We start from the raw sequence: 22681 nt of genomic DNA on the forward strand, positions 1-22681 counted from the left end.
AGTTATGAGTCTGCTGCCATAGAAATGAGAAAGTTACAGGACCTATTGGATCATGGGAAGGAAAAAGAAAAACATTTGCAAGAGGAAGTAGAGGAAGAAAGAAAAAAATGTGCACAAATGAAAGAAGACCTACATAATGCAAATGATAAAATAAAAACTTTGGAGGATATATTGAAAGACAATATGAAAAATACAACGAAGTATATACAAGAAAACATTTGGCGGTGAATAATGCAGAGTAGTGAGAAGTTGTGTGAATGGTTTCAATTGACTGAAAGTATGAGACAAATTTTTATAAAAATCAAAGGGCACTATGAGAAGAGCACACATGTTTATTCAAAAGAGGAAATGGCAAAAAAGATTCTGAAAGTAGTCTACAGTTCAAGTGACAGCTACTTGGCATCCAAGGGAATTAAGAGCCGCATTGATGCCATAGTTTAGACATCATCTATCATTCAAAAATGCCAGAAGCTAAGGGAAACATCAGAAGTTATGGACAGTTGTGGAAAAAAGACAGTGAAGTTGCAAGAAATGAAAAATAATTTGATTAAACTTGGTTTGCCTAAGCCTGTTGACACATCAAATAAATTCATTGGAGAAGAAGCTTACAAAAAAATCATGGAGATAAAAATGAAGTCTGATTTAGACTTTCTTCCAAAGGACACAACTCCCAAAAGCTTTATGGAATTCATCCAACCATTTACAACTCTAAATACAGTATTGGATGAAACAGTGATGTCAAGTAAATCTTATAAATATGGAATGTTGACGAAGTTGGAGTTGACTTTCCGTAGTTTACAGAATATGGACCTTCCATCAGACGAAGAGTGGAGTACCCTACAAAAACTGGCATAGAATTCTTAAGAATCATAGTATGTATTGCACAATTTTCTTCTTTTATTCTTAATTTCAAGGTTTTATGTTTTTTCTGTTTGCTATTTTGCTAATCTAGCCTATGAATCTATTTTATGAATAGGAAAAAAACAACACTCACTATTGCTATTTTGCTAATCCAGCCTATGAATCTATGATGCACAGTGCAAAACTTCGGCCAGTAAATTTGTATTCTCAAATTCTCCCTTGCTTTAACATTTATGCATTTCTCTATTTCTGATTAGTAGGTTTTAGGCACTACTATTATCTATGTTTAATTTGTCATGGTGTGAATTAATATTTAATTTTGAACTCTGTTTTTTGAACTAGAGACATCAAACATGTAGCAGATGTTAAATTGCTAATACGGCCTGTGATGGCCATATAAATATGTGCTGAGTTTGTGATTTTGATGTTCAGTGTTCACATGTTGCAAACTTGCAATTCGACCTGAAGCTGTTGTTGCTCCCTTGTTTCTATAAAAGGGAATTCAGGGTCATTTGCAATTTTGCAAAAGGTTCTACTTCTGAAACTTTGTATTCACTTTTGCATGGACATTGGAGAATCACACAGGAGTTGTTGTTGCTCTCTTGTTTTTATAAAAGGGAATTCAAGGTCATTTGCAAAGGGTTCTGAAACTTTGTATTCACTTTTGCAATTGGTATGGAGAATCACATGGATTGGAATTTGGTGTATTACTATTGAATGAATTGTATCATATGGCTATATTTTGAAAGAATTAATGAAAATCTAAGTTCTCGACATGTGTATTACTATTGACTGAATTGTATCATATGGTTCTGAAATGTATCACACAGATTTGAGATTCAAACATGTATAAATAAACAATAAACATCTCTGTATCAATAAACACATTATGGTTTTTTTTATGCTATTTTAAATCTGGAAATAGAAAGTTGAAAAATATAATTACAAATCAATATTAAATTCTAATTTCAAAAAGTAATATGCTTTTGTAATATGAATGATGAGATACAGTAATAAGATTAATAAATACCAATCTCTTACTATTACAGTTGCCATTCATCCTCATCAAATTCAATGCTTTCTTGATTCCCATCTGTGGTTTCTTCACTCTGAGTCTGAGTCTGCATATCTTCGCCGAACTACATCTCAATGCTACCAGTAGCTCCAATAGTCCCACTGGCACTTTGGTTTGAAGTGTTTCCCAAACCTCTTCTTTCACATTTGGACCTCCAGATTTGCAGTGCCCTATCGTAAGGAAAAGTGTGGACATCATACCTAGATGTATAGAGCCTCAAGCAATTTTCCAAATTTTTGTCTATTTTGTTTCTTAGCTTTGATTTTAGGAACCCCAAAGCACTGAAAACTCCCTCATCTTCCACCAAACTCAATATCATGGTAAGACATAAATCAGCAAGCTTCACATATTCTGGCATTGAATCACACAAGGTTTTGTTCTCAGCTATATATTTCCAAACCCTTGTTACTGATCCCTGTTCGCGAGGGTTATCCATTTTGGCATATTGTTCTTTCATAGTGTATGCAAAACGAGCTGATTGCTCTAGAAGATGAGTTTCGTCTAATATTCCATTTATAGTTACTCCATTAAATTCTCTAGAAATGCAAAATTGTTTTACCAAAGTCAGTAGCTTACTTCGAAAATCAGATGCATTGTTGAGGCTCCAATAATGAGGAAACACAATAGACATGGCTTCGAGTAGGTTGTCAGGAGGGAATCTGCTTCTAATTTGTGAGGAAAGATCATATGCAATTTTCTTCACAGAAGTAGTTATAGTCTCAACAATCTTGTCGAAATCTTCCTTTGTAACTCTTGCTAGTTTCTTCCTGGGGCGCTTTCCTGGTTCCTCGGGGTCGACCATGGCATAGAAGTGCATTGGTATCTCAACTCCTCGTACATTGGCACATACCTCCCCGTCTGCACCAATTTGTAAAAAGTTATCAAGATTGTTCAAATCTGTGAGTGTCCGCCACTTAACATATTTTTCATCAGATAGTGTTGGTTGATTTCGATAGAGATTGTTGAGGGTTAGGCATGTCATCTTCTGTAGCGTAGCATATTCTGCAATATACAAAGCTCTTTTTTGGGCAGCATTCATAATATTCCTCATTTCCTCTGGCATGGGCAAAAGAGCTACTAAAGTTAAGAGTGTCTCTAAATTACTTAACCTGCCAAGAAGTTCTAGAAATTTCGGTTGATTTGATTCGTCGCGAGTTGTGTGAAATAGTCCAATCAAGGATGGATATTCTGAAAACACTCGATGTGCTAGACCATCCAAAGAGATCCATCTAGTATCATTATCCTTGAGAAGCTTGTTCCCATCAATTAATCCATTAGCAAAGTTTTGAAATTCCATAAATCGCTTGGGACTTCGACAGAAGTGTGAGTAGAGCTCTCTGATTAAAATTTCAATTTTTTTAACCGAAGTAAACTTGCTCACAATTCCAAAAGCTAGATTCATTATGTGAGCCATGTAGTGAATTGCAGTAATGTACGGTGCAAATGAAGTTTCAATCTTTGTACAAAGTCCATTCCTGTGACCTTGCATTACTGAAGCTCCATCTGCTCCAACACAAACCAATTTTTTGGCTATCGTCATGTCATCCATACCTCCATATTCAATTAAACTTCTCTTTACTAGTTGAAATAAATTTTCCGCTGTCACACTCTCCTTCATTTTAGCAATAGATAGTAGATGAGGTTGGTGGGTATGATTCTCTACAGTATAAACATGCATGCATACCCTTGAAGTATTGTCTACTGCGGTAACTTCGTCTAAAGAAAATGCAATGAAGTTTGACTCTCTTATTTTTTCCTGTACATCTTCTTTTTCAACCTCAGCAAGACAACTTGCCCATTCCCATCCACTGTTTACTGACCAGTGTTTATTAGGATAGTTAGGAACTTCAAAAAGTGTAATAAACCACTAATTGATGGGAAATCTATCATAGCATGCCCTCTGCTCAAAATATGAAAAACAATGCTTAACTGAACAGATTTTCTCAGTTGTTCTATTTGCATTGCTTTTCCAAAAACAACTTCAATAAAACTTTTAACTTTAGCAGGCTTCATTTGTAATTTCTCATGAAAATAATACTCTTCAGCATTCCTCACATGCTTACATTTATCCTTTGTTTTCCATCTTATCACTGATTTTTCAACCCCGTCTATCATTTGTTTTTCATAAACTTTACCCATATGCTTTTCTATGGTGTCAAACTTTAGCTGCAACCTAATTTCCTTGTTATGTTTCCAAGTGCAAATCTTACACTTGCATTCTATTGGAGGCTCGCCTTCAATTGGATTCTCGACTGGTTCAATGAATGGATACTTTGATGCCTAATTAATTTGAAAATTCCTCACTGACATATCCCACTCCCAATCCTTTTTTGATTGTGGTTCACCCTTTTTTGATATGGCTATTCTTTTCCCCTTCTGTGCATTATCATCAATGGCATTATCACCCAAGTCGATTATATCATTCCGACTAACTTGGGTATCTACCAGATAATCTTCAAGATCATCCTGATCTATGATATCAGGTTCGTCGTTGTCTTCAACATGCGGTGCAGGTGGCGAATTTTGTACTTGTACTTGTGATGATGTACCTTCCTGATTTTCACATCCAATGCCAAAGTACGAAGACAACGTTCTTCTTTTTGTTGGCCTCTCCTGGCCTTCCCCACTTGCATGTTTCCTAACCCTCTTCTTGTTCGACATCTCCAACAAAGTAAAGGCTGCCAAAAAAATATCAATTTGCTGAAGAAGCAATAATAGGCTATAATGTATAATATACCACTTCAAAAATATGATCGCTCACCTTTAGGCTTTAGTCACTAGCAGTCGCCAATACAGTCAATGACTCAACAACAATGATTTTCTTTGGTCTGAAACTTCGCTATTGATCAGAATTCAGAGCCTAGAACCCACCAGATTGTGTCGAGATACTGAGATAGATCTGATCTTTGCATGTATTTATACCAATCCTTATATGGCGAATTCCACGGCAATTTTATATGGTATACAAATATTTGGCGAATCTCGCGTAACTATAACACGACTTATGTAATTTTCGCGGTGATTATAGGTCGTCCAAATATGACTTATGTAATTTTTGAGGCGATTAGAGGTTGTCCAAATAATAGCCATATACAATATAGTTGGCAAAAGTTGGGGTGAATGGAGACACGCGTCGACAAGATGTCAGGCGAATTGGGTCCCCCTGGCTAACAAATCTTCACATGCCTATAGGCAAATTAAGGTCATCTATTAAGGCAACCTCGGAGAGTGTAGGCGAAACAATTAAATTTACTGTGTGTCCACCATATATTGTATTGGCGAAATCATCGCATAGAAACATTTATTTGCATAAAACATATGGCGATCAGGCCGTGACTATGACGGAAATTGACGGAAATTGATAATGTTCTGGCGACATGGCCACCCTGACAAAATATTCACCATTTCTGACATGGCTGACGTGAAAAATTCACCATTGGCGAATATTCGCCACTAAAGTAAACTCTGGATATGTTGTTTGTCATGGAAATTTTTCATACTAGTTATTGACCTCTCGATCTTAAAAATTTGGCAAATGCCATCAGTCAATATGATTCTTTGGAAGTTATTGTAGGATTATACAAGGATGCCCCTTTAAGATACAAGGTGACCATAGAGAAGGCTATCATTCAGAATTTAATCACTTATAAGTTGCTTATTGATGATATTGCTGATAAAATTCCTAAGGAGTTGAAGGAGGCCTTGGCCAAAAGGAGAAAGGAGGCAATACTAAAATAATAAAAAATATAGACATATACATTAGACAAGGTATGTAATCCCTTGTCTCAAGAAGACAAAGAAAAGACCACCCTAACTCTCAACACAAGATTTAGAACAAAAGAGAGTTAACATCATCATAGTGAGGATCCAGATGATTACCAGAGGTTGATCAAATAGATAGAAGAAGTAACTGTAGAAGCTGCAGAAGAACTGACGAAGACTATGACTTCTCCTCTAGAGAAGACAAATACAGATACTGGTCCAATGGAGATTAGAATGAATGCACCTGAAGTTGGTAGTGTTGAAGTTGCTCTAGAAAGGGAGACAAATTGCAAAAAGGTGGTGATACAAGTTTGGAAACTACTTCAAACAAACGAAAGGAAATAAACAAGGATTTGAAGACATCTGCAGAGAATATTTTAGAGAAGGAGAAGATTTTGGAGAATAAATTAATAGGTAGAGGAGGAGAAGATTGAGGCAAAAAAAATGTGGAGCCTAGTGGAGAATCTTTTGAACCTTCCATAGATTCTGTATCAAACTTGTTAAAACTTCAGTTGTAGTTTGAACTAGTGGTTACTATAGAGACACTTCCGGTACACCAATTTCTTAAGGTTAGGTGGACCTTAATTGACTATCTCCCTTGCATAAGCTTCATTTGAGTGACATACTTCAACATTCTGCTCACAAGGCATTTATTAGATCTCATATGTAGAGCATAGAGCTCATTGATGGCCCAGTAAAAGTCCTTCATGAAAGAATTTTGAAAGTGGCTATGGATGAGACTTTGACAAGTGTGGGGCAGTTGCATTTGTTGCTTGAAGGAATGAAGTAACATGCTTTCAAACTGGAAGCCACAATTTTGAAGGATGTAGAGAAGAAGTTGGAAGAGAAAATATTATAAGATTTGGTAAATAGACATGCAGTAGCACATGCCCACTTGTAAGAAGGCATAAATTTTTTTGAGAAGAGTGTAGATGATGTAGTAGAAATATACCAATTTTGTTATCAGTGGCCCATATCTACTAAGAATATTGAGGATCAAATAGACACTATAGAGTCACAAATTATATAGTTATCAAATACAATAGATTTGAAGAGGGGTGTAGACAGAAATGACAAGATTCAAATAATTTATTTTTACATAAAGTTGAATCTATTTGATGATCATAGGGATAAAATTAAGAAGCAATTCTGTCATCTAAGAGATATTATATATTTTAAACTCACTGACATGGTGAATCTCTTTGAAGATTCTCAGAAGCTAGATCAAGAAAATAAGGTTTTAGATAGTAGCTAGGAGGCAATGAATCTTCTTTAAGGATTGAAAGTTAGTGTAACATTTTGGCCTTCATAGGAGATGATTGGAAATCCACTTGGACTTAGCTCAAGTTCATTCACAAGGGCATCTTGTTCCAATCCAAGTAAGCTACTTAGTTTTTGTGGGTAAGACAATTTTGTTCCTATACAAACATATGTGGATAAGTAGAATATTGTTGGAGTGAAATTTTGGATTTCTATTGCAATTATTTTTTTCATATCCTAAGGGGAATTTGATAAAGATAGGGGGATAAATTTTGTAGAGATGGATAAGTGTTGTTGAATTTTGTAGATATGATATTTTTGTACTCAAGGGGAGTAATGTGAAGACACCCTTTGTCTTTGATGTCAAAGGGGGAGAGATATAATGTTGGTACAAAGTTATTACAAGTGTTTCCATAAATGAAAAAGGGGGATATTGTTGCAAATATAAGTATGTGTTGTCATTGATGTTGTATACGGTGAAAATGGATAACAACAATATTGAAAGACTAAATGAATTCAACCACAAAACCCTAGCCTGACAACAACAAAGATCCACCATAACATATGAAGATTACCTAAGACAATGCAAATCAAATGAAATCACAAAGATTATACCATCACATGTCCAATAGGGTTTGGATCTACATTCTTCCTATCTCCATTGATCTTGCTTGATATATTTGCTCTCAAATTTTATGTGCACAAGAGCTCAACAAAGAACGGAAATGTGGTTGCAAGTAGGCTTGATTGCATATGCAAGTTCGAAAGCGTAGTCGGGGCTGAATGCATAGTGAGGGTTTGATAATGAAGGAAGCATCTCCTTATATAGAAGACACTATAAGAAATGGAGGGATAAGATTGAGAGGTGTAAAAGATAAATGGTCGGCTATGATTAGAGGGTAAGTAGAGGAAATAAGAAAATAATGAGAGGGTAGGTAGTGTAGGAATTAAGAGATGAATGACATGTGTCATGGGTAGAAAAGGCTAATGAATTAATTAATTAAATAAAGATTTATTTAATTAATAGAAGAAGTGGGATCAATTAAATAAATAAGATATTTATTTAATTTAGGAAAAGGATAATTTAAATAAATAAATGTATTTATTTAAATGAGAAATAAAGATAGAAGAGAATAAATGAATTAATTAAATAAATAAAGATATTTATTTAATTAGACAAGACAATTTTAGGTGTCTACAGATGTCAACTAAGATATGAAAGTATGAGATTAGTTGCATTCTTGAGTAACTCTGTATCAAGAGTTTTCTTATGTGTTCACATTGATGTATGGAAATTGATGGTGATGAATATAGATGATATTTCTAGTTGACTCACATCTATTTTAGAGAATTGAAGAAGTATTCAGTTGTTCACAATAGATTATGAATAAGTAATGACTGTTTCGGTGAATATTTTGTCCTACTAGGTTCAGTATTTTGGTCCACATTGATTCATATTTTATTGCAGTTGTAATATGATGTTGGTGAATGCAAAGGAATGTTACATCTTAGGTTTCACATTCCTATTTGTTTCATAGTTGAACTAGTGATGGTCTGAGTTTTGGTCATGTGAAAACAGTGTACCTGTTTGTATGAATGCTTTGCATTCCTCCACCTTCTCAATATTTGGTGTTGCGGTTCTATGATATAATTTAGTTGGTGTCAAGTGATGATATGTTGTGTATCTGCAGGCGTTGTGGAGGTTTGCATCATACTTTGAGTATGTTTGGTTGGATCGCATTATCGTTTCTATCTTCTAAAGCTAACTTGAGTGGTTTTGGTCCGTGCAGTAGCGTGCAAAGTTGAAGGAAATGATTTGTGATTGATAGAAAGGTGTGTTGACATGGTGTGTTGCTTCACACGTCTTGTTTCCCTTTTGTTTTTTCTTTGGAGAAAGTATTTGAGGCCGACTATTTATATTCTACACATTACATCAAATTAGGCCGACCTAATTGATGTATTTCTTTGTTGTCGATGGTATATATAAGAGATGATATATTTTGGAGGATGGTAAATGTTGAATAAGAAGTTGTGTATTGTGTAAGAGCGAAGGTGCACATTTGAAGATGAGAAATAATGAAGTCAGTTTCAGATGTTTAGAATAGTGAACTATAATCAACATTTCAAACTATGCACATCTCTTTAGTTCAACACTAATTAATTCATTGTAATCAAATTTAGTTTATCTTGCCTCGAACAAGTGATCTTCAGTATTTTGCAAATCTATGGTATCTTTCTCTAAGGTTGTGTGCCTTATCTTGTAAGTCTAAATAAGGAGAAGTGATCTTCCTTGGCCGAGAGCCTAAAAATTTGTAATTAATTTACATATAGTGAGATAGTTAACATCGTGTTTTTTTCTATATTAGATTTTCCACATAAAAATCCTAGTGTCCTTATGTGACTGATCTTTCTATTTTCAGTTGTTTGCTTCTGCACATGTGATAATTGGAATTGATGATTAATGAATGGTTAAATTCTGATTCACCCCCCCCCCCCCCCCCCTCTTCCCAGCATTTGAAAGTGTTCAACACAACAACTAACCAAAGGCCAACAACAACCCATCAGCACAAAAACAACAAAAAAAGACAAGAATGGGAAAATAAACCAATAATGTGATTATAGTTTCTTCAGGGTTCCAAAAACCTCCAACTCCCTAATATTAAACCAATTACCTCTTTTCCTCTTCAAAATTTTCCTTCTTGTTGTCATTGGTGTGAGAACTAGTCTTGGCTTGATCATAATTCTTGTCGTTTCCCTAATTGAGTTGTTTTTAATTAAAGTTCTTTAGCTTCTCCATAATGATACATATCCCCTCAATGGTGTTCTAAACTGAGCACTAGCTAACTTTCAATAAACTTTTCAAGTTGTTTTTGACACCTTGCTCCATAGCAACTATATTGTCTTCCATATCCCCCTATTTTCCCATATTATTAATCTTGTGGTCTAGGTCTTTTCTGATGGCTCCCAAATTTGTTTCTACTTTATCAATCTTCATAATAGCTTCCCAAGTTTTCAATATCTCCTCCAAGCAACTAACCTCAGCTTGATCATCAAATGACTATATAATTTCCATTTTCGAATTTACTAGAAATGTAATGACTTTATAGCTACATTCAGAACCTTGATCATATGGTTGTCATTATAGAACTCTATTAAGGATTGAGGCTCATCATTGAAAGACTCCCAAGTTTCTTAGTTAGATATCTTTCTCCCTACATTATCTTAGAACATGACTATTCATATTTTATGTTTTTTTTTTTAATTCATCAATAATATCTAAGCCTCTTATCAAGAATTGATAGGACCATAAAATTTTTGTAAGATTATTTATAAAAAATCTTTATTATTTATATCTTTTCCAAGAGAAACACTTACATTTTTCTTTTCCTTTAATTTTCTAGGTGGGGGGTCGTACCTCTTATGAATTTGATAATATCCCATTGTATAATGTTAGAACTTATACATCACTTAAATTTTCATATTGGTTCTTCAAAATGACCCACATATTGGTTCCACTTCTCTCATTACAAACTCTTAGAAAACCTTTAAAACAAATTAAGTTACATGATTTTGGTGCCCTCTTATATTTTTTTATCCATCTTTTTGTCCTATTCTAAGATTCGTAGTCTTTTTTCATACCAATTACAAATTCATAACAATTTTGAAATATTAAAAAAAAAATTCATACAAATCACTCAAACATAATTTTTTTTTCATTTAATTAAAATAAACTATATTTTTCTAAAAAAAAATGATGAAAATATATAATTTACTTTTATATAAAATCACTATTTAAGTTTCCAAAATCCTCACCCATTTTTTATGCAGAAATTATCTTCTTCATTACAATGTCACTCTCCTATACTTACTTTGTTCTGTCACTTTGCATTTTTATCATGAAAAATCATTATTACATGAGAGGCATTAGTACTGATAATTTCAAAATAGAACTGAATCAAACATTTTAAAAAGATAATAATAAAAAATAGAAGTGAAAATGTAGTATATTTAATATCTTTCACACCTCTCTACGCGTAGGAAGCTAACAGCAAGATATTTTTTTATGGCAATCTTTTACTTTTAATGTTATATCTTTTACTTTTAATGTTATATCTTTTACTATATGATTCTTTTAATGTTATTTTTTAATTAGGATATTCTCTTTTTTAAGTTTCAAAAAATGAAAAAGAAAAAATATTAAATTGAAAGAATTAGTGCTTTCTTTTTCTTTTTTTAGGATTAATTTTTCATTAAGTTTAAAATTTATTTTAATTAATTATATTTTTTAAATTACGGATAATAATAAAATTAATATATTCATTTAATTTATAATTATTTGTCTTATTAAAAATTTAATTGTTGTAGAATAGAATTATATTTTGAATTAAAAATCTATGTTCATTTGATAAGAATTAATTTTCAAATTTATCTTCTTTTAATAGCATATTCTATCTTATTTTTTAATAATTTATTCCAATCATCTTCTTCTTCTTTTAAGGTTTAATTTTCTTTAACTTAAAATTTAATTTTAATTATTTTTTGTGTTCTTATGGAGTTAATAATAATAAATTTAAAAGATAATAGAATTTATTTAATTTATAATTTTTTGCCTTATTAATTTTAATTTGTTGTAGAATAATTTTTTTTTTTTTGTTTCTATTTATATAATAAAACAAATTTCAACTTTAAACCTAAATTAAATTTAAGAGCATGAGATCGAGAGAGAGAAACTAATTTTTGATTACTAGTTTCATGTCAATAATATAAGGATATCATGTGTCTTGGGGAGTTATGCTTAGGGTAGCATGGCATTTCAATATTATCTCCATCTCTCTCTCTCTCTCTCTCTCTCTCTCTCTCTCTCTCTCTCTCTCTCTCTCTCTCTCTCTCTCTCTCCCTATTTATATCCCCTTACCTCTCCATGTATCTCTCTCTTTCTATCCCTCACTCTCTATGTCCCTCTCTCTTATCACTCCCTCTTTTTATATCTCTATATTGCTCCTCTAGCCTCTTTTATTTCTCTAGCTCTCTCTCCCTCTATCTATTTATATATATCTTTCTCCCTCTCTATATTTCTCTCCATATCTCTCTCACTCACACAAATTTTCTCTCTCTCTCTCTCTCTCTCTCTCTCTCTCTCTCTCTCTCTCTCTCTCTCTCTCACACACACACACACACACACACACACACACACACACACACACACACACACACACACACACACACACACACACACACCTCCTATATCTTTATCATTATCTATTTATCTCCCTCTTTTGCTCTCCTTCCATCTCTACCTCTCTCTCACCCCCTCTATATTTCATTTTATATTTATGTTTTCTCTCCTTTCTATTCTTATCTCTACCTCTTTTTATCCCTATTTCTCCCTCTCTCCCTTTCTCCCATCACTCCTTTTTATATCTCTCTACTTCTCATCTCTCTCTAACTTATACACTCTCTCTCACTCTCTCTTTCTCTCTCTCTCTCTCCCTCGCTCCCTAATCCTTTCTCTATACTTGTCTATGTCACCTTCTTACTCTCCCTCTTTACTCCTTTATATATATATATATATCTCCCTCACTATCAATATATTATTATCTCCACCTCTCCCTCTCTCTTTCTCATTCACTACATCTCTCTTGTACAATATCTACATCTCTCTATTTCTCTCTATCTCCCTCTTGTTCCCCTCTCTCTCTCTCTCTCTCTCTCTCTCTCTCTCTCTCTCTCTCTCTCTCCTTATATCTCTTTCTATCTATCACTCTATCTCACCATTGATATCTCTCTCTATTTGTCCCTCTTCCTCTATAGACCTCTCTATATCTTCCTCTCTATCTACATATATTTATATCTTCATCTCTCCCTCTATATATGTCTATTTCTCTATCTATTTTTTTCCCTCTTCCTCTCTCATTGTATCTTTCTCTCTACCTCTATCTTCTTTTTTCCCCCTCTATCTTTATAAATGTCTCCCTCTATCTATCCATCACTCTCCCTCTCCCTCCTTTTAGACCTCTATATTCATATCTATTTCCCTCTCTATATCTATCTCATAGGGGATTCACTGGCTAGGCAATATTATATCACATGCATTCATATCGAGGGATTTAATATCCCCCCCAAAAGGGTACAATATGTTGCCTATTGGTGAAAATAGGGGATTTTTAAATTCAGGCTATGAAAAAATACAATATCTTGCGAAAATAGGGGGGCTTTTAATTCAGACTGTGTATTGGGAGGGGGTGAGAAAAAAGGAGTTTAGGACAATATTATTTGAAAATAGGGGGATTCTTTAGTATGCCATGAACACACGTGCTATAACCCAGGTTCACTAAGTGAAGCCTCCGTGATCTATCTCTCCATATTTATTCTTTCATCTATCCATCTATCTCTATTTGTTTATCTCTTTATCCCTGTCTACCACTACATCTCTCCCTCTCTCTATATCACTTCCTATCTCTATCTTTATATTTATCTCTCTCTCTCTCTCTCTCTCTCTCTCTCTCTCTCTCTCTCTCTCTCTCTCTCTCTCTCTTTCTATTTAGTTTTTGAGCTTTCACATCTATCTAATCCTATCTCCTCTCTCTTTATCTCTCCATATCTCCATCCTTTTTTCCATATCCCTCTCCTCTTTCTCCATCTTCATCTCCATCTCTATCTATATCTCTATCTTATTCTTTATCTTTATCTCTTTACCCCTCCCTCTCTCTCTTCCCTCCTATATGTCTCCCTCTTTCTATACCTATATCTACCTCTCTCTTCCTCTCATGTGATTGTAAACATAACATGTGCCTATGGTAATGGAACTTGATTATCTTCAGGTAATTCAAAGGTTTTTTTTCAATTATCATTGGATCCTTGTAAGAAATGCAATGTGGTTTTGAAGCTATCGCTTATCCATTGAGACCTTTGTGTTGCACACACACCATCATTTTCTAAATGGCCTACCAATTGATCTTAAGTACTACACAAATTTATGCTTGAATTGACCTTCCACACCTCTTCGGCATACCCATTGCACACCAAGGTGCAATTGCTAGTTATATTTCCATTTGATCTTTGTCCCTATATCATTTTGGTCCGTGGAGAAGTTGTACCTAGTGTCATGCTTCTAATTAGTCTCCCTCAACCAATTAACTTGAGACTTCTTGTGTTTTACCTCCCTTTCATCATGAAGGCTTGAGGTTGATCATTGAATGATTCTCTTTCCTTAAATGTCTTTCTCCCTACATTATCTTATTAAATATGATCATAGATTTTTTTGTAATATTATTTATGCAAAAAATATTATTATTTATATCTTTTCCAAAAGAAACACATTCACTTTTTCCTTTAATTTTCTTAAGTGAGAGACTACCTCTTGTGTATTTGATAATTTCATATTCTTTAATGTTAGAACTTATACATCACTTGAATTTTCATATGGGCTCTTCAAAATAGTACATAGATTAACTCTTCTCTCATTACAGACTTTTAGAAAACCCTTTTCAAAAAAGTAAGTTGTATCCATGCTGTTGTTCATTTATCTCATTTATCCTAGTCTTTTTATCCTATTCTAAGACTTGGCAGTCTTCCTTCATACCAATTATAAGTTCAAAACAATTCTGAAATATTATAAAAAATTCCATACAAAACATCCTACTATAATAATATTTTCATTTAATTTAAATAAAAACTTTATTTTTTCTAAATTAATTATTTAGATAAAAATATACAATGTACTATTATATAAATAACTTTTAAATTTTCCAAAATCCTCATCAAAAATTGATGCAGATATTATCTTCTTTATTGCAATGTAATTCTCCTATACCTCCTTTGTTCCGTTACCTTGCTTTTTTATCATAAAAAAATCATTATTACATGTGATTAGATGTAAAAAAAATAAAAATAATAGACCACTTAGAGAAGCATAAATACTGATGTTTTTAAAATAGAATTGAATCAAATGTTTTCAAAATAATAATAATAAATAAAAGTGAAAATATAGTATGCTCAATCTCTTTCACACCTCTGTACACGGTAGGAAGCTAGCAGGGAGATATTTTTCATTATTCAACTCATGTCTGAAGAATTATGCCTTTCCACTGCTGTACAATAGAACATAGATTCACAGCTCACAGCTACCAGCCCACAATTTCAGACAGCTCCCCCATCCCAGATTTTTACTATGGTCTGATATAATACTGTAAAAAGAAGCTAGTGTATCTATACTTTATTTTGTTATTTCTGATATCATTTTGTTAAGGCTCTTGCTGGATTGGCAGCTCGCAGGTTTCAGGTCCTTGCTGGGCTGCAGTGCTCGCAGATCTGAATTTTCATAAAAAAAATTTAAAAATGACTTAACATATCTGAAACCTCAAGGTTTATTTAAATATATATATGTAGCAACAGATAAAGTATATGATGAGAAGACACATCCTGTTAAGGAGGCCCACACCTGCTAAAAGTGCTTTGTCATGGTTGTGGATTTAGAGGTTTTGAAGGTGAAGGTGGCAGACTTAGAAAAGAAGTTGGTGCATGTCTTTAGATTCAGTTTCAAAGTCATGCATAACTCGGCTAATATTCTGTGCTTGATACAAAAGAGGGTCTTTGGGAAAAGATGTTGATAATGGAAGAAATTATAAGGATCTCTTCAAGTTCCTTATTAAATACTAGGGCAAACTGTTTGTCTATTCTCTCTGTGGTTGCTTTGTTAGTTTTTGTTCAAGTTTTTCTTACTGGACTATTATTAAAATTTTTGTTTTATTATAAGGTCTATATCTATTTTTAATAAGTTGCTGCTAATGGCTTGATGCCGTCTTTGTATAAAAGGACAACACCCTAGTTTGTTGCTTTATTTATAAAAATAGATGAAGTATATCATGTTTTTTATTCATATCAATGTAATGTGATAGTTGATTAATGATGTTGTAATTCTTGTCATCAAAATTGATATTCCAAGAGAGATGTCAAACCCGTTGACATATTATTATTAAATATTTATATGAAAATGAAATAACCAATCCATAATTCTAATAAAAAACATTTAACCCTTTTAAAAAAATATGAAATATCTCATATGATGTGATTCATGCTGAATATAAAATATCTCATATGATGTGATTCATGCTGAATATAAAATATCTCATATGATGTGATTCATGCTGAATAAATATGTAGTTATTAGATTCTTTATTTTATCTCTAAGTGATATTCTAAACATGTACATCATATCACCTATGATGTGACTCATGCTGTTGGAGCTTTTTAATATATAATCCCAAGCTTGTGGTGAATGTGATTCCAAAATTAAAAATACGCAAAAGACTATATAACTCCAAGCTGATCTTGGGCATTCTGCAAACGTTTACATGAATGTGACTCCTCATAGATTTGGATTCAAATATGCACAATCATCTGAAAAGACTATATAGTGCTGGGAATATCTCAAGAAACCCTAAATCCTATTTTCTTCCATTTCTGAAACACACAAAGCTTACAGGAAAGATTATTCTTCTAGTGACAATAAAATAATCTAATGTCTTCCTTTCTTCACCTTTAACTTTATATTAAAAGGCATGGGCATCCATTGATCCTTGTGCATACACATGGAGTGAATATCTAATTTTTAGGTCAGAAAAAAAAGTTGTCGAGACCATGTAATCCCTAAGAGAGGAGGCTCACTCTATAAATTGTATGTGGAGAACACAGAATGAGATATGCTTGATTATAAGCTTGTAAGACCTCAAGGGAGGTTAAACTGTCATAACTAGATCATTGTTTTTGTTTTTTTTCCTAAAGGCTTTAGGATGCCTACTGTTGAGTTGCAACAACAGTACAATAATCTTATCAACTTTCTTTATGAGGAGGTTGAAAATTTTGTTTTCAATACCTAATTTTCAAATTTTCAATCTTTTTACTTTCTTTCTATGTCTTGTGTGAGATCTTGAGTACTCATAGTTTGTGATAATCTTCTACCTTGATAGGAAAGCACAATAAAACTTAGTTGGGTTTTGCTGTAGGGATTTCTGGATGAGCAATATAGTCAGCTGGAACAGCTGCAGGATGAAAGCAGTCCTCATTTTGTGGAAGAAGTGATTTCCTTGTTTTTTGATGACTCTCTCAAATTGCTCCATAACTTAGAGACCACACTGTATATTCTTTATACTTGTTCTTCAATATGGTTCACATTATTTTCGAAATAATAACAGTGTTGGGCTTCACAAGTATCAAATACTAGGATAATTTTTGTGTTCTCAGTAAAGTTATGGAAGACTGTTAATGGTTTATATAAGAATTTCATGGTAAAATTCAGGAATAAGGAACCGGTGGATTATAGAAAAGTGGAGACTTGTTTGCATCATCTCAAGGGTAGCAGCTCAAGGCATGCAAATTGTTCCCAATGATAGTTTTTACTCCATTTCTCTAATGGCCTTAGTTATCTGTTTAAAAGTTATCCTTGTCAACTGCTAATCACTTTAATTACCTTTTTCTGTTCTGAAATGAACAGTGTAGGGGCACAGAGAATTAAGAACTTATGCATCCCATTTCGTGCCTTCTGTCAAGAAAAAATGAGACATGGGTAGATCCATTCTCCTCTTATGTTTTGAATTGCTTATAACAGAGATTATTCTTTAAGTATTTTCTAAATTTCTACAAACAGTAATGTAAATTCTTCAAAAAGCAGGTGCTTGCAGTGTCTGCAACAAGTGAAGCAGGAGTATTATCTTCTCAAGGACAAGCTCCAAGATCTGTTTCAGGCAATTATAGCAGTAGAAGTGCTACTCAAAATCTTTACAAGATTATACTTAAACAAAATCTAAATAGTAGATGAAAGTCACATTTGAGTTATTGTTGTTATTTTGCAGATAGAAGAACAAAGAGCAGGTGGAACGATTTCAGTTCTAAATTGAGCTATGGCATCAATATGTTATGATTCCTATTGTGCAACTCTTCGTATTAAAAAAAGATGTTATGTATCTGAAACTAATGTGAAGATTATTGATTAGTGACGAAATCTATTTTTTCCTATTCAGGGTATGTGTGGATATAAAGAAAGTGTCTGACATCATTTTTGGGAGAAAAATTAAAAAAAAGGAAGGTGGATGAACAATCACAACCAAATTTAAGGTCAAGTTTTCAATGACAAATTCAAAGAGATAAACAAGGCACAAGGCTACTAGATAACAAGAACTAGAACACTAAAAGGTAGAGGTGGATCATGGTTATCTGAATTTCTTCATATGTTAGGAAGGTCATGGTCATTTAAAACAAGCTCACATGTAATCACACCCTTTTCATTTTCTTTTTTAGGAGGAGGCTATGTATCATTATCAAAGAAATGCCCAAAGTAAAGCTATGAATTTTTTTCAATTTGGCTATTCAAAGTTACCATAGTCATGAGGTTGAGAAAAGCTTGAAGGAAGTTAGGAGGGTTGAGACCAATCATGACCAAAACATTTCCTAGCTCTTCTCAAAGGGGCTTTGAAGCCCATCACTAAAAGTCATGTCCATCATGGACATTCTAACTACCACATCGATACCCATGAGGGAAGAGACCTCTGTTAGAGATTGAGGTTGGTATAAATATCACAATTACCTCAATGATCCAAAATCCCATTTAGGTATCCCACTTGAGTAACAACCTTATGCACCTAAATTTGCATGATGACATTAAATAACAAAGCATAATCTTAATGTAAAGTGAGAAGTGTATATCAATAAAAATAACTTAAAAAATATAGCAAAGTTTCTATCAAGTTCCAAATGCTAAAAATAATTTCCACCTTGAAAACATACCAATTCAATAACTTAATAGGAATTATGCCCAATATCTTAAAAGAATCATACTCCATTAGAAAATATTAGGCCCAAAAGGCCTAAAATATCACAAAATCCAATTCCAATTAGCTTCAGCTTTGACACAAAACTAAAAAAAATCTTGAAAGCATTATATTGTCCATAGAATGGATAATGAGGATTAGCAATATCTCACTAAGTTAACCCAATACTAATAGGGAGACCTTGGTAAAGAATACACCATGCAAAGTGAGCAAGTTTTGGCTTAAGCATATTCAACCAAAAAGTCTAAATTTATATTGGCAACTACCTAGCAAAGACTAAGAACCCATTTTTTCTTGAGTTTTGAAAGTATGTTTCTGTGTAGAGAAATCCAAGCATGTCCCTTATGAAGTCCTCAGCTGTGAAAGGTAGCATTTGAATACCATTTTTAATATGTAGAGAAATCTAAGCATGTCCCTTATGAAGTCCTCAGTTGTGAAAGGTAGCATTTGAATACCATTTTTAATATTTCCACCAAGGTTTGAATTTTCTCCTCTAACTTTTTGAATCATACAAGGAGGAAAAAAATTATAATGGTCAAAAATGACTCAAAATCCCAATTAGATAGCTTGTACTTCAATTTAGAATCAAGGCAGGAAAGAAAGTTAGTTTTTTGTATCCTTATGGTGGAGGTCAAGAAGAGTATAATACCTCTAAAAAAAAAAAATTAAGTGTGAAGGGTTCTTAGTAAGGGGTTGATCATGACAATAAACATTATGGTATCAACAAATAGATTTCTAATTAATAGCAAACCCTTTAATAAACATTACTGGATCTTTTAGAAGCCATTACTTGATGGTTTCCTAGGTTTTCCATATGATTTTGATGATAAGTGAAATGCATCTAGATAAACTCCTTCATTATAAGGATATTATGAAAACCATCTCCCTTTCAAGATTAACAACCATAAGGTGCCCTTGTAGAAGTGTAATGCATAATCAATCCCTTTCAAGATTCATTTCCCTCGAGGGCTTTGCTAATGTATTTGGCATGTAAATTTATACCATGGGATTATATTAATATTTAAACAAGCTCACTAAATGGGGGAAGCAACAAAACTCGCAAGCCACTCTATGGAATCATTTGCCTTGATCAAATGAATCTCATAAAAATTCCCTTAGGAAGTTTTCAAGAGTTTGATAGGAGGTTTTAAAAGACATCCAATATAAGAAGAATAGACATTACTAGTAGCTAGAATGTTAAATAAAACAATTTAAAACTCACTATTATGGAAAGATTCATAATATAGTAGGCTAACATTTTCTCTATTTGAGAAACAATATATATTATCATAGAAAGGAGAGAGACAACTAGAAAGAAAAAGATATGCCTAAGAATCTAAACACTTATAACATTGAGTTTTCTACCACTAAATACTTGACAGTGAAACTTTCAAAAATTTCTAGGGACTAGATAGTCCAATTGATGTTATTTTCCTCTCCCATGAGTAAGAAATGAGTCATTAAATACTAGCCTACTCATAAAATTGGATAGAGTGATGCCTTTAACTAGGTTTTGTGGCACAATATTGGCCAATATGTAATAAGTACAAATAAAGGTAGAGCATAGCAAGGATAAAATCCCACTCAATGTAGTCATAGGATTTAGAAAAATCTATCTTGATGAAAATGACAAATATTATTAAAAATATTTTGACCATTCCTTTTGTTCCCACACACCAATGATGTAAAAAATACATCTAGATTTTATGAAGTGATTTGATCAAGGTGAGAAAACAAAGGAAGAAAATGACACAACTTCATTGAAAGAGATTTGGTCATCACTTTATATGATATATTGGGTAGATTTATAGATATCCAATAGTAAATATCTTCCAAATATCCAAACTTAAATATGATTTTAATATTACCTCTATTTATAATATTATGGTATGCAAGCTTCAAGATAGAATTTGTGAAGACCTTTACCAATAATATCTCATAATAAGGATGTTTTATATTTAATATGGAAGCAATCACAACTTGGATTCTCATCCTTATCCATGGAAAAAATAGCCTCACAAATGAACACTTCAATTGGAAGTTTCTCATTGAGATCTCTCTAAGAGAGTAACTTAATAAGATATCACACTCATACATTGTTTTAGGGTGGAGCCTCATTTAGGAATCTCCTCCTAATCTTGAAAATGTATATTATACCAATATATACACTGTTTTGATTGTCAATACTAGTTGGGCAATGAATTCAACATAAAATCGCATGCCTTGCAAAGTATTTAAAATGTAGAATATTGCAAGAAAGAATATATCACAAAAAGATCTAGAATAACCCTCAATATATTAACTCACAATAAATGAACATATTTATAGTGCAAAAGAGATCAAACATGCCATCTACAAAAGTTTAATGCAAACTTCATACAAGAGAAAGGCTAATATGTATAACTAAGCAAGCTTATCTCACCAAAAAAAATCCACGAGAGAATATACCATGGAATTTTCTACACTAACATCCCACTTAAGCATAGCTTAGGTGGATAGAAAGAAACTAGATCCTAACAACTAGGTTTGATGTGGTACTCAAGTACAATGCTATCCCTCATAAAGTAAAGAAAGGGAGAAAACTCAATGGAGAAAAAACTCCCCAAAAAAGAGAGAAAAGATGAAGAAGAAGAAGACAAAAAAAAATCCCCTCTAGATTCTTTGGAAAAATTCTCTTACAATCAATCATGATCTATGGAAATCTAATAAGTTTAATTACAATTATATATAGAATGTAAATAAATAAATATTAAAATTAAATAATGGACATAAATAATTCAAAATATATACATATTGATTAATAAACTATAAATATTTATAACTATCAACCATTCATAACATATTTAATGCTTTTGATTAATTAGCTCTAAAATATTATTAAAGTATCTTTCATTTTCCTTCTCTCAAAATATTTTTTAATTTTAAGTACCAAAATATAATTTAAAAAATACATAAAATTATAAATATATGGGAAAGGAGTGGACATATGCTTGAAGCATATAACGAATACAAATATATTCCCTCTAGATTCTTTGGAAAAATCCTTACAATGACTCCATCTTATGGGAAGCGCTCCCTTACTAATATAATGTAGTACTTGACTAGTGAGATCGCATCTCCTACTCCTTTGAACTTAGGAAGTTTAGGAATATACCATTACAACATGATATTATGAGTCACATGGTATAGAGGTTCCTCAAGATATTCTAGCATGTTATTGAAAAATATCATGTTTGGAAGGAGGGGTCTGTCTATACATGAACCTTGTGGGTGGAGCCTATTAAATGAAATGAATTTTGAAGGTTGTGCTAGATTTTTATTACCAATAGAAAATTGGATACTTGACATAGGCACATTCAACAATTGGGAACTAAGCAAAATGATCACTTGATAAGCGATGCATACACACACAACCAGGAGATAATAAATTCATTTGCCCATGAAGTAGAGTAGAAGGAATTAGATTTATGTTGCATCACTTTTTTTTGAAGCTCTACATACTTTTCTCTAGGAAGAATATGATCCATCTTTATAAGGCTATAATCCCTTTTGCAAATCCAATTCCTAGATCTCTTATAGCTAAGTTGTAACCTTATTATACAAGAAGACCATGAAACATTTGGTGAGATTCCATTATAACTAAGAAATATCTAATTTTAGATATTCCCTTCCATTAAGAGGATCACCCAAAGCTAGAAGATCAAAGATTCAACAAATATAAGATGGATCCTCTAAGGAATCCATTTATAGCAACTTAAAAAAAGATCTTGTCAAAGATTAAGATATGTTTTCTTAGTTTGGATTTATTTTATAGAAATTTTCATTTATCCAATAGCATCAATAATTAATTAAATTACTTAAAAAATTCCTAAGGACTTTACTACTTTGTTTTTGTTTC

At 32.7% G+C, this 22681-nt stretch overlaps 1 protein-coding gene across 1 annotated transcript; it reads left to right on the forward strand.

Annotated features, from left to right (window-relative positions):
• Window positions 1-13758: 13758 nt before the first annotated feature.
• On the forward strand, window positions 13759-17853 carry LOC131069821 (histidine-containing phosphotransfer protein 1-like). Its single transcript, XM_058005381.2, has 6 exons — window positions 13759-13779; window positions 16963-17093; window positions 17256-17324; window positions 17451-17522; window positions 17628-17700; window positions 17809-17853. Exons 1-6 carry the CDS (start codon window positions 13759-13761, stop codon window positions 17851-17853), a joined length of 411 nt encoding a protein of 136 aa, XP_057861364.2.
• The last annotated feature ends 4828 nt before the right edge of the window (window positions 17854-22681 follow it).

This window comes from Cryptomeria japonica, chromosome 6 (genome assembly GCF_030272615.1).
Source record: "Cryptomeria japonica chromosome 6, Sugi_1.0, whole genome shotgun sequence".
Lineage (NCBI taxonomy): Eukaryota > Viridiplantae > Streptophyta > Pinopsida > Cupressales > Cupressaceae > Cryptomeria > Cryptomeria japonica.

What these genes read in the sequence shown, in the direction of transcription:
- LOC131069821 (XM_058005381.2), top strand. Translation starts at nt 13,759, where the DNA reads ATGGAACTTGATTATCTTCAG. An exon ending in TGGAACTTGATTATCTTCAG is followed by an intron (nt 13,780 to 16,962) that starts GTAATTCAAAGG and finishes GTTTTGCTGTAG; the next exon opens with GGATTTCTGGATGAGCAATA. An exon ending in CTCAAGGGTAGCAGCTCAAG is followed by an intron (nt 17,325 to 17,450) that starts GCATGCAAATTG and finishes TGAAATGAACAG; the next exon opens with TGTAGGGGCACAGAGAATTA.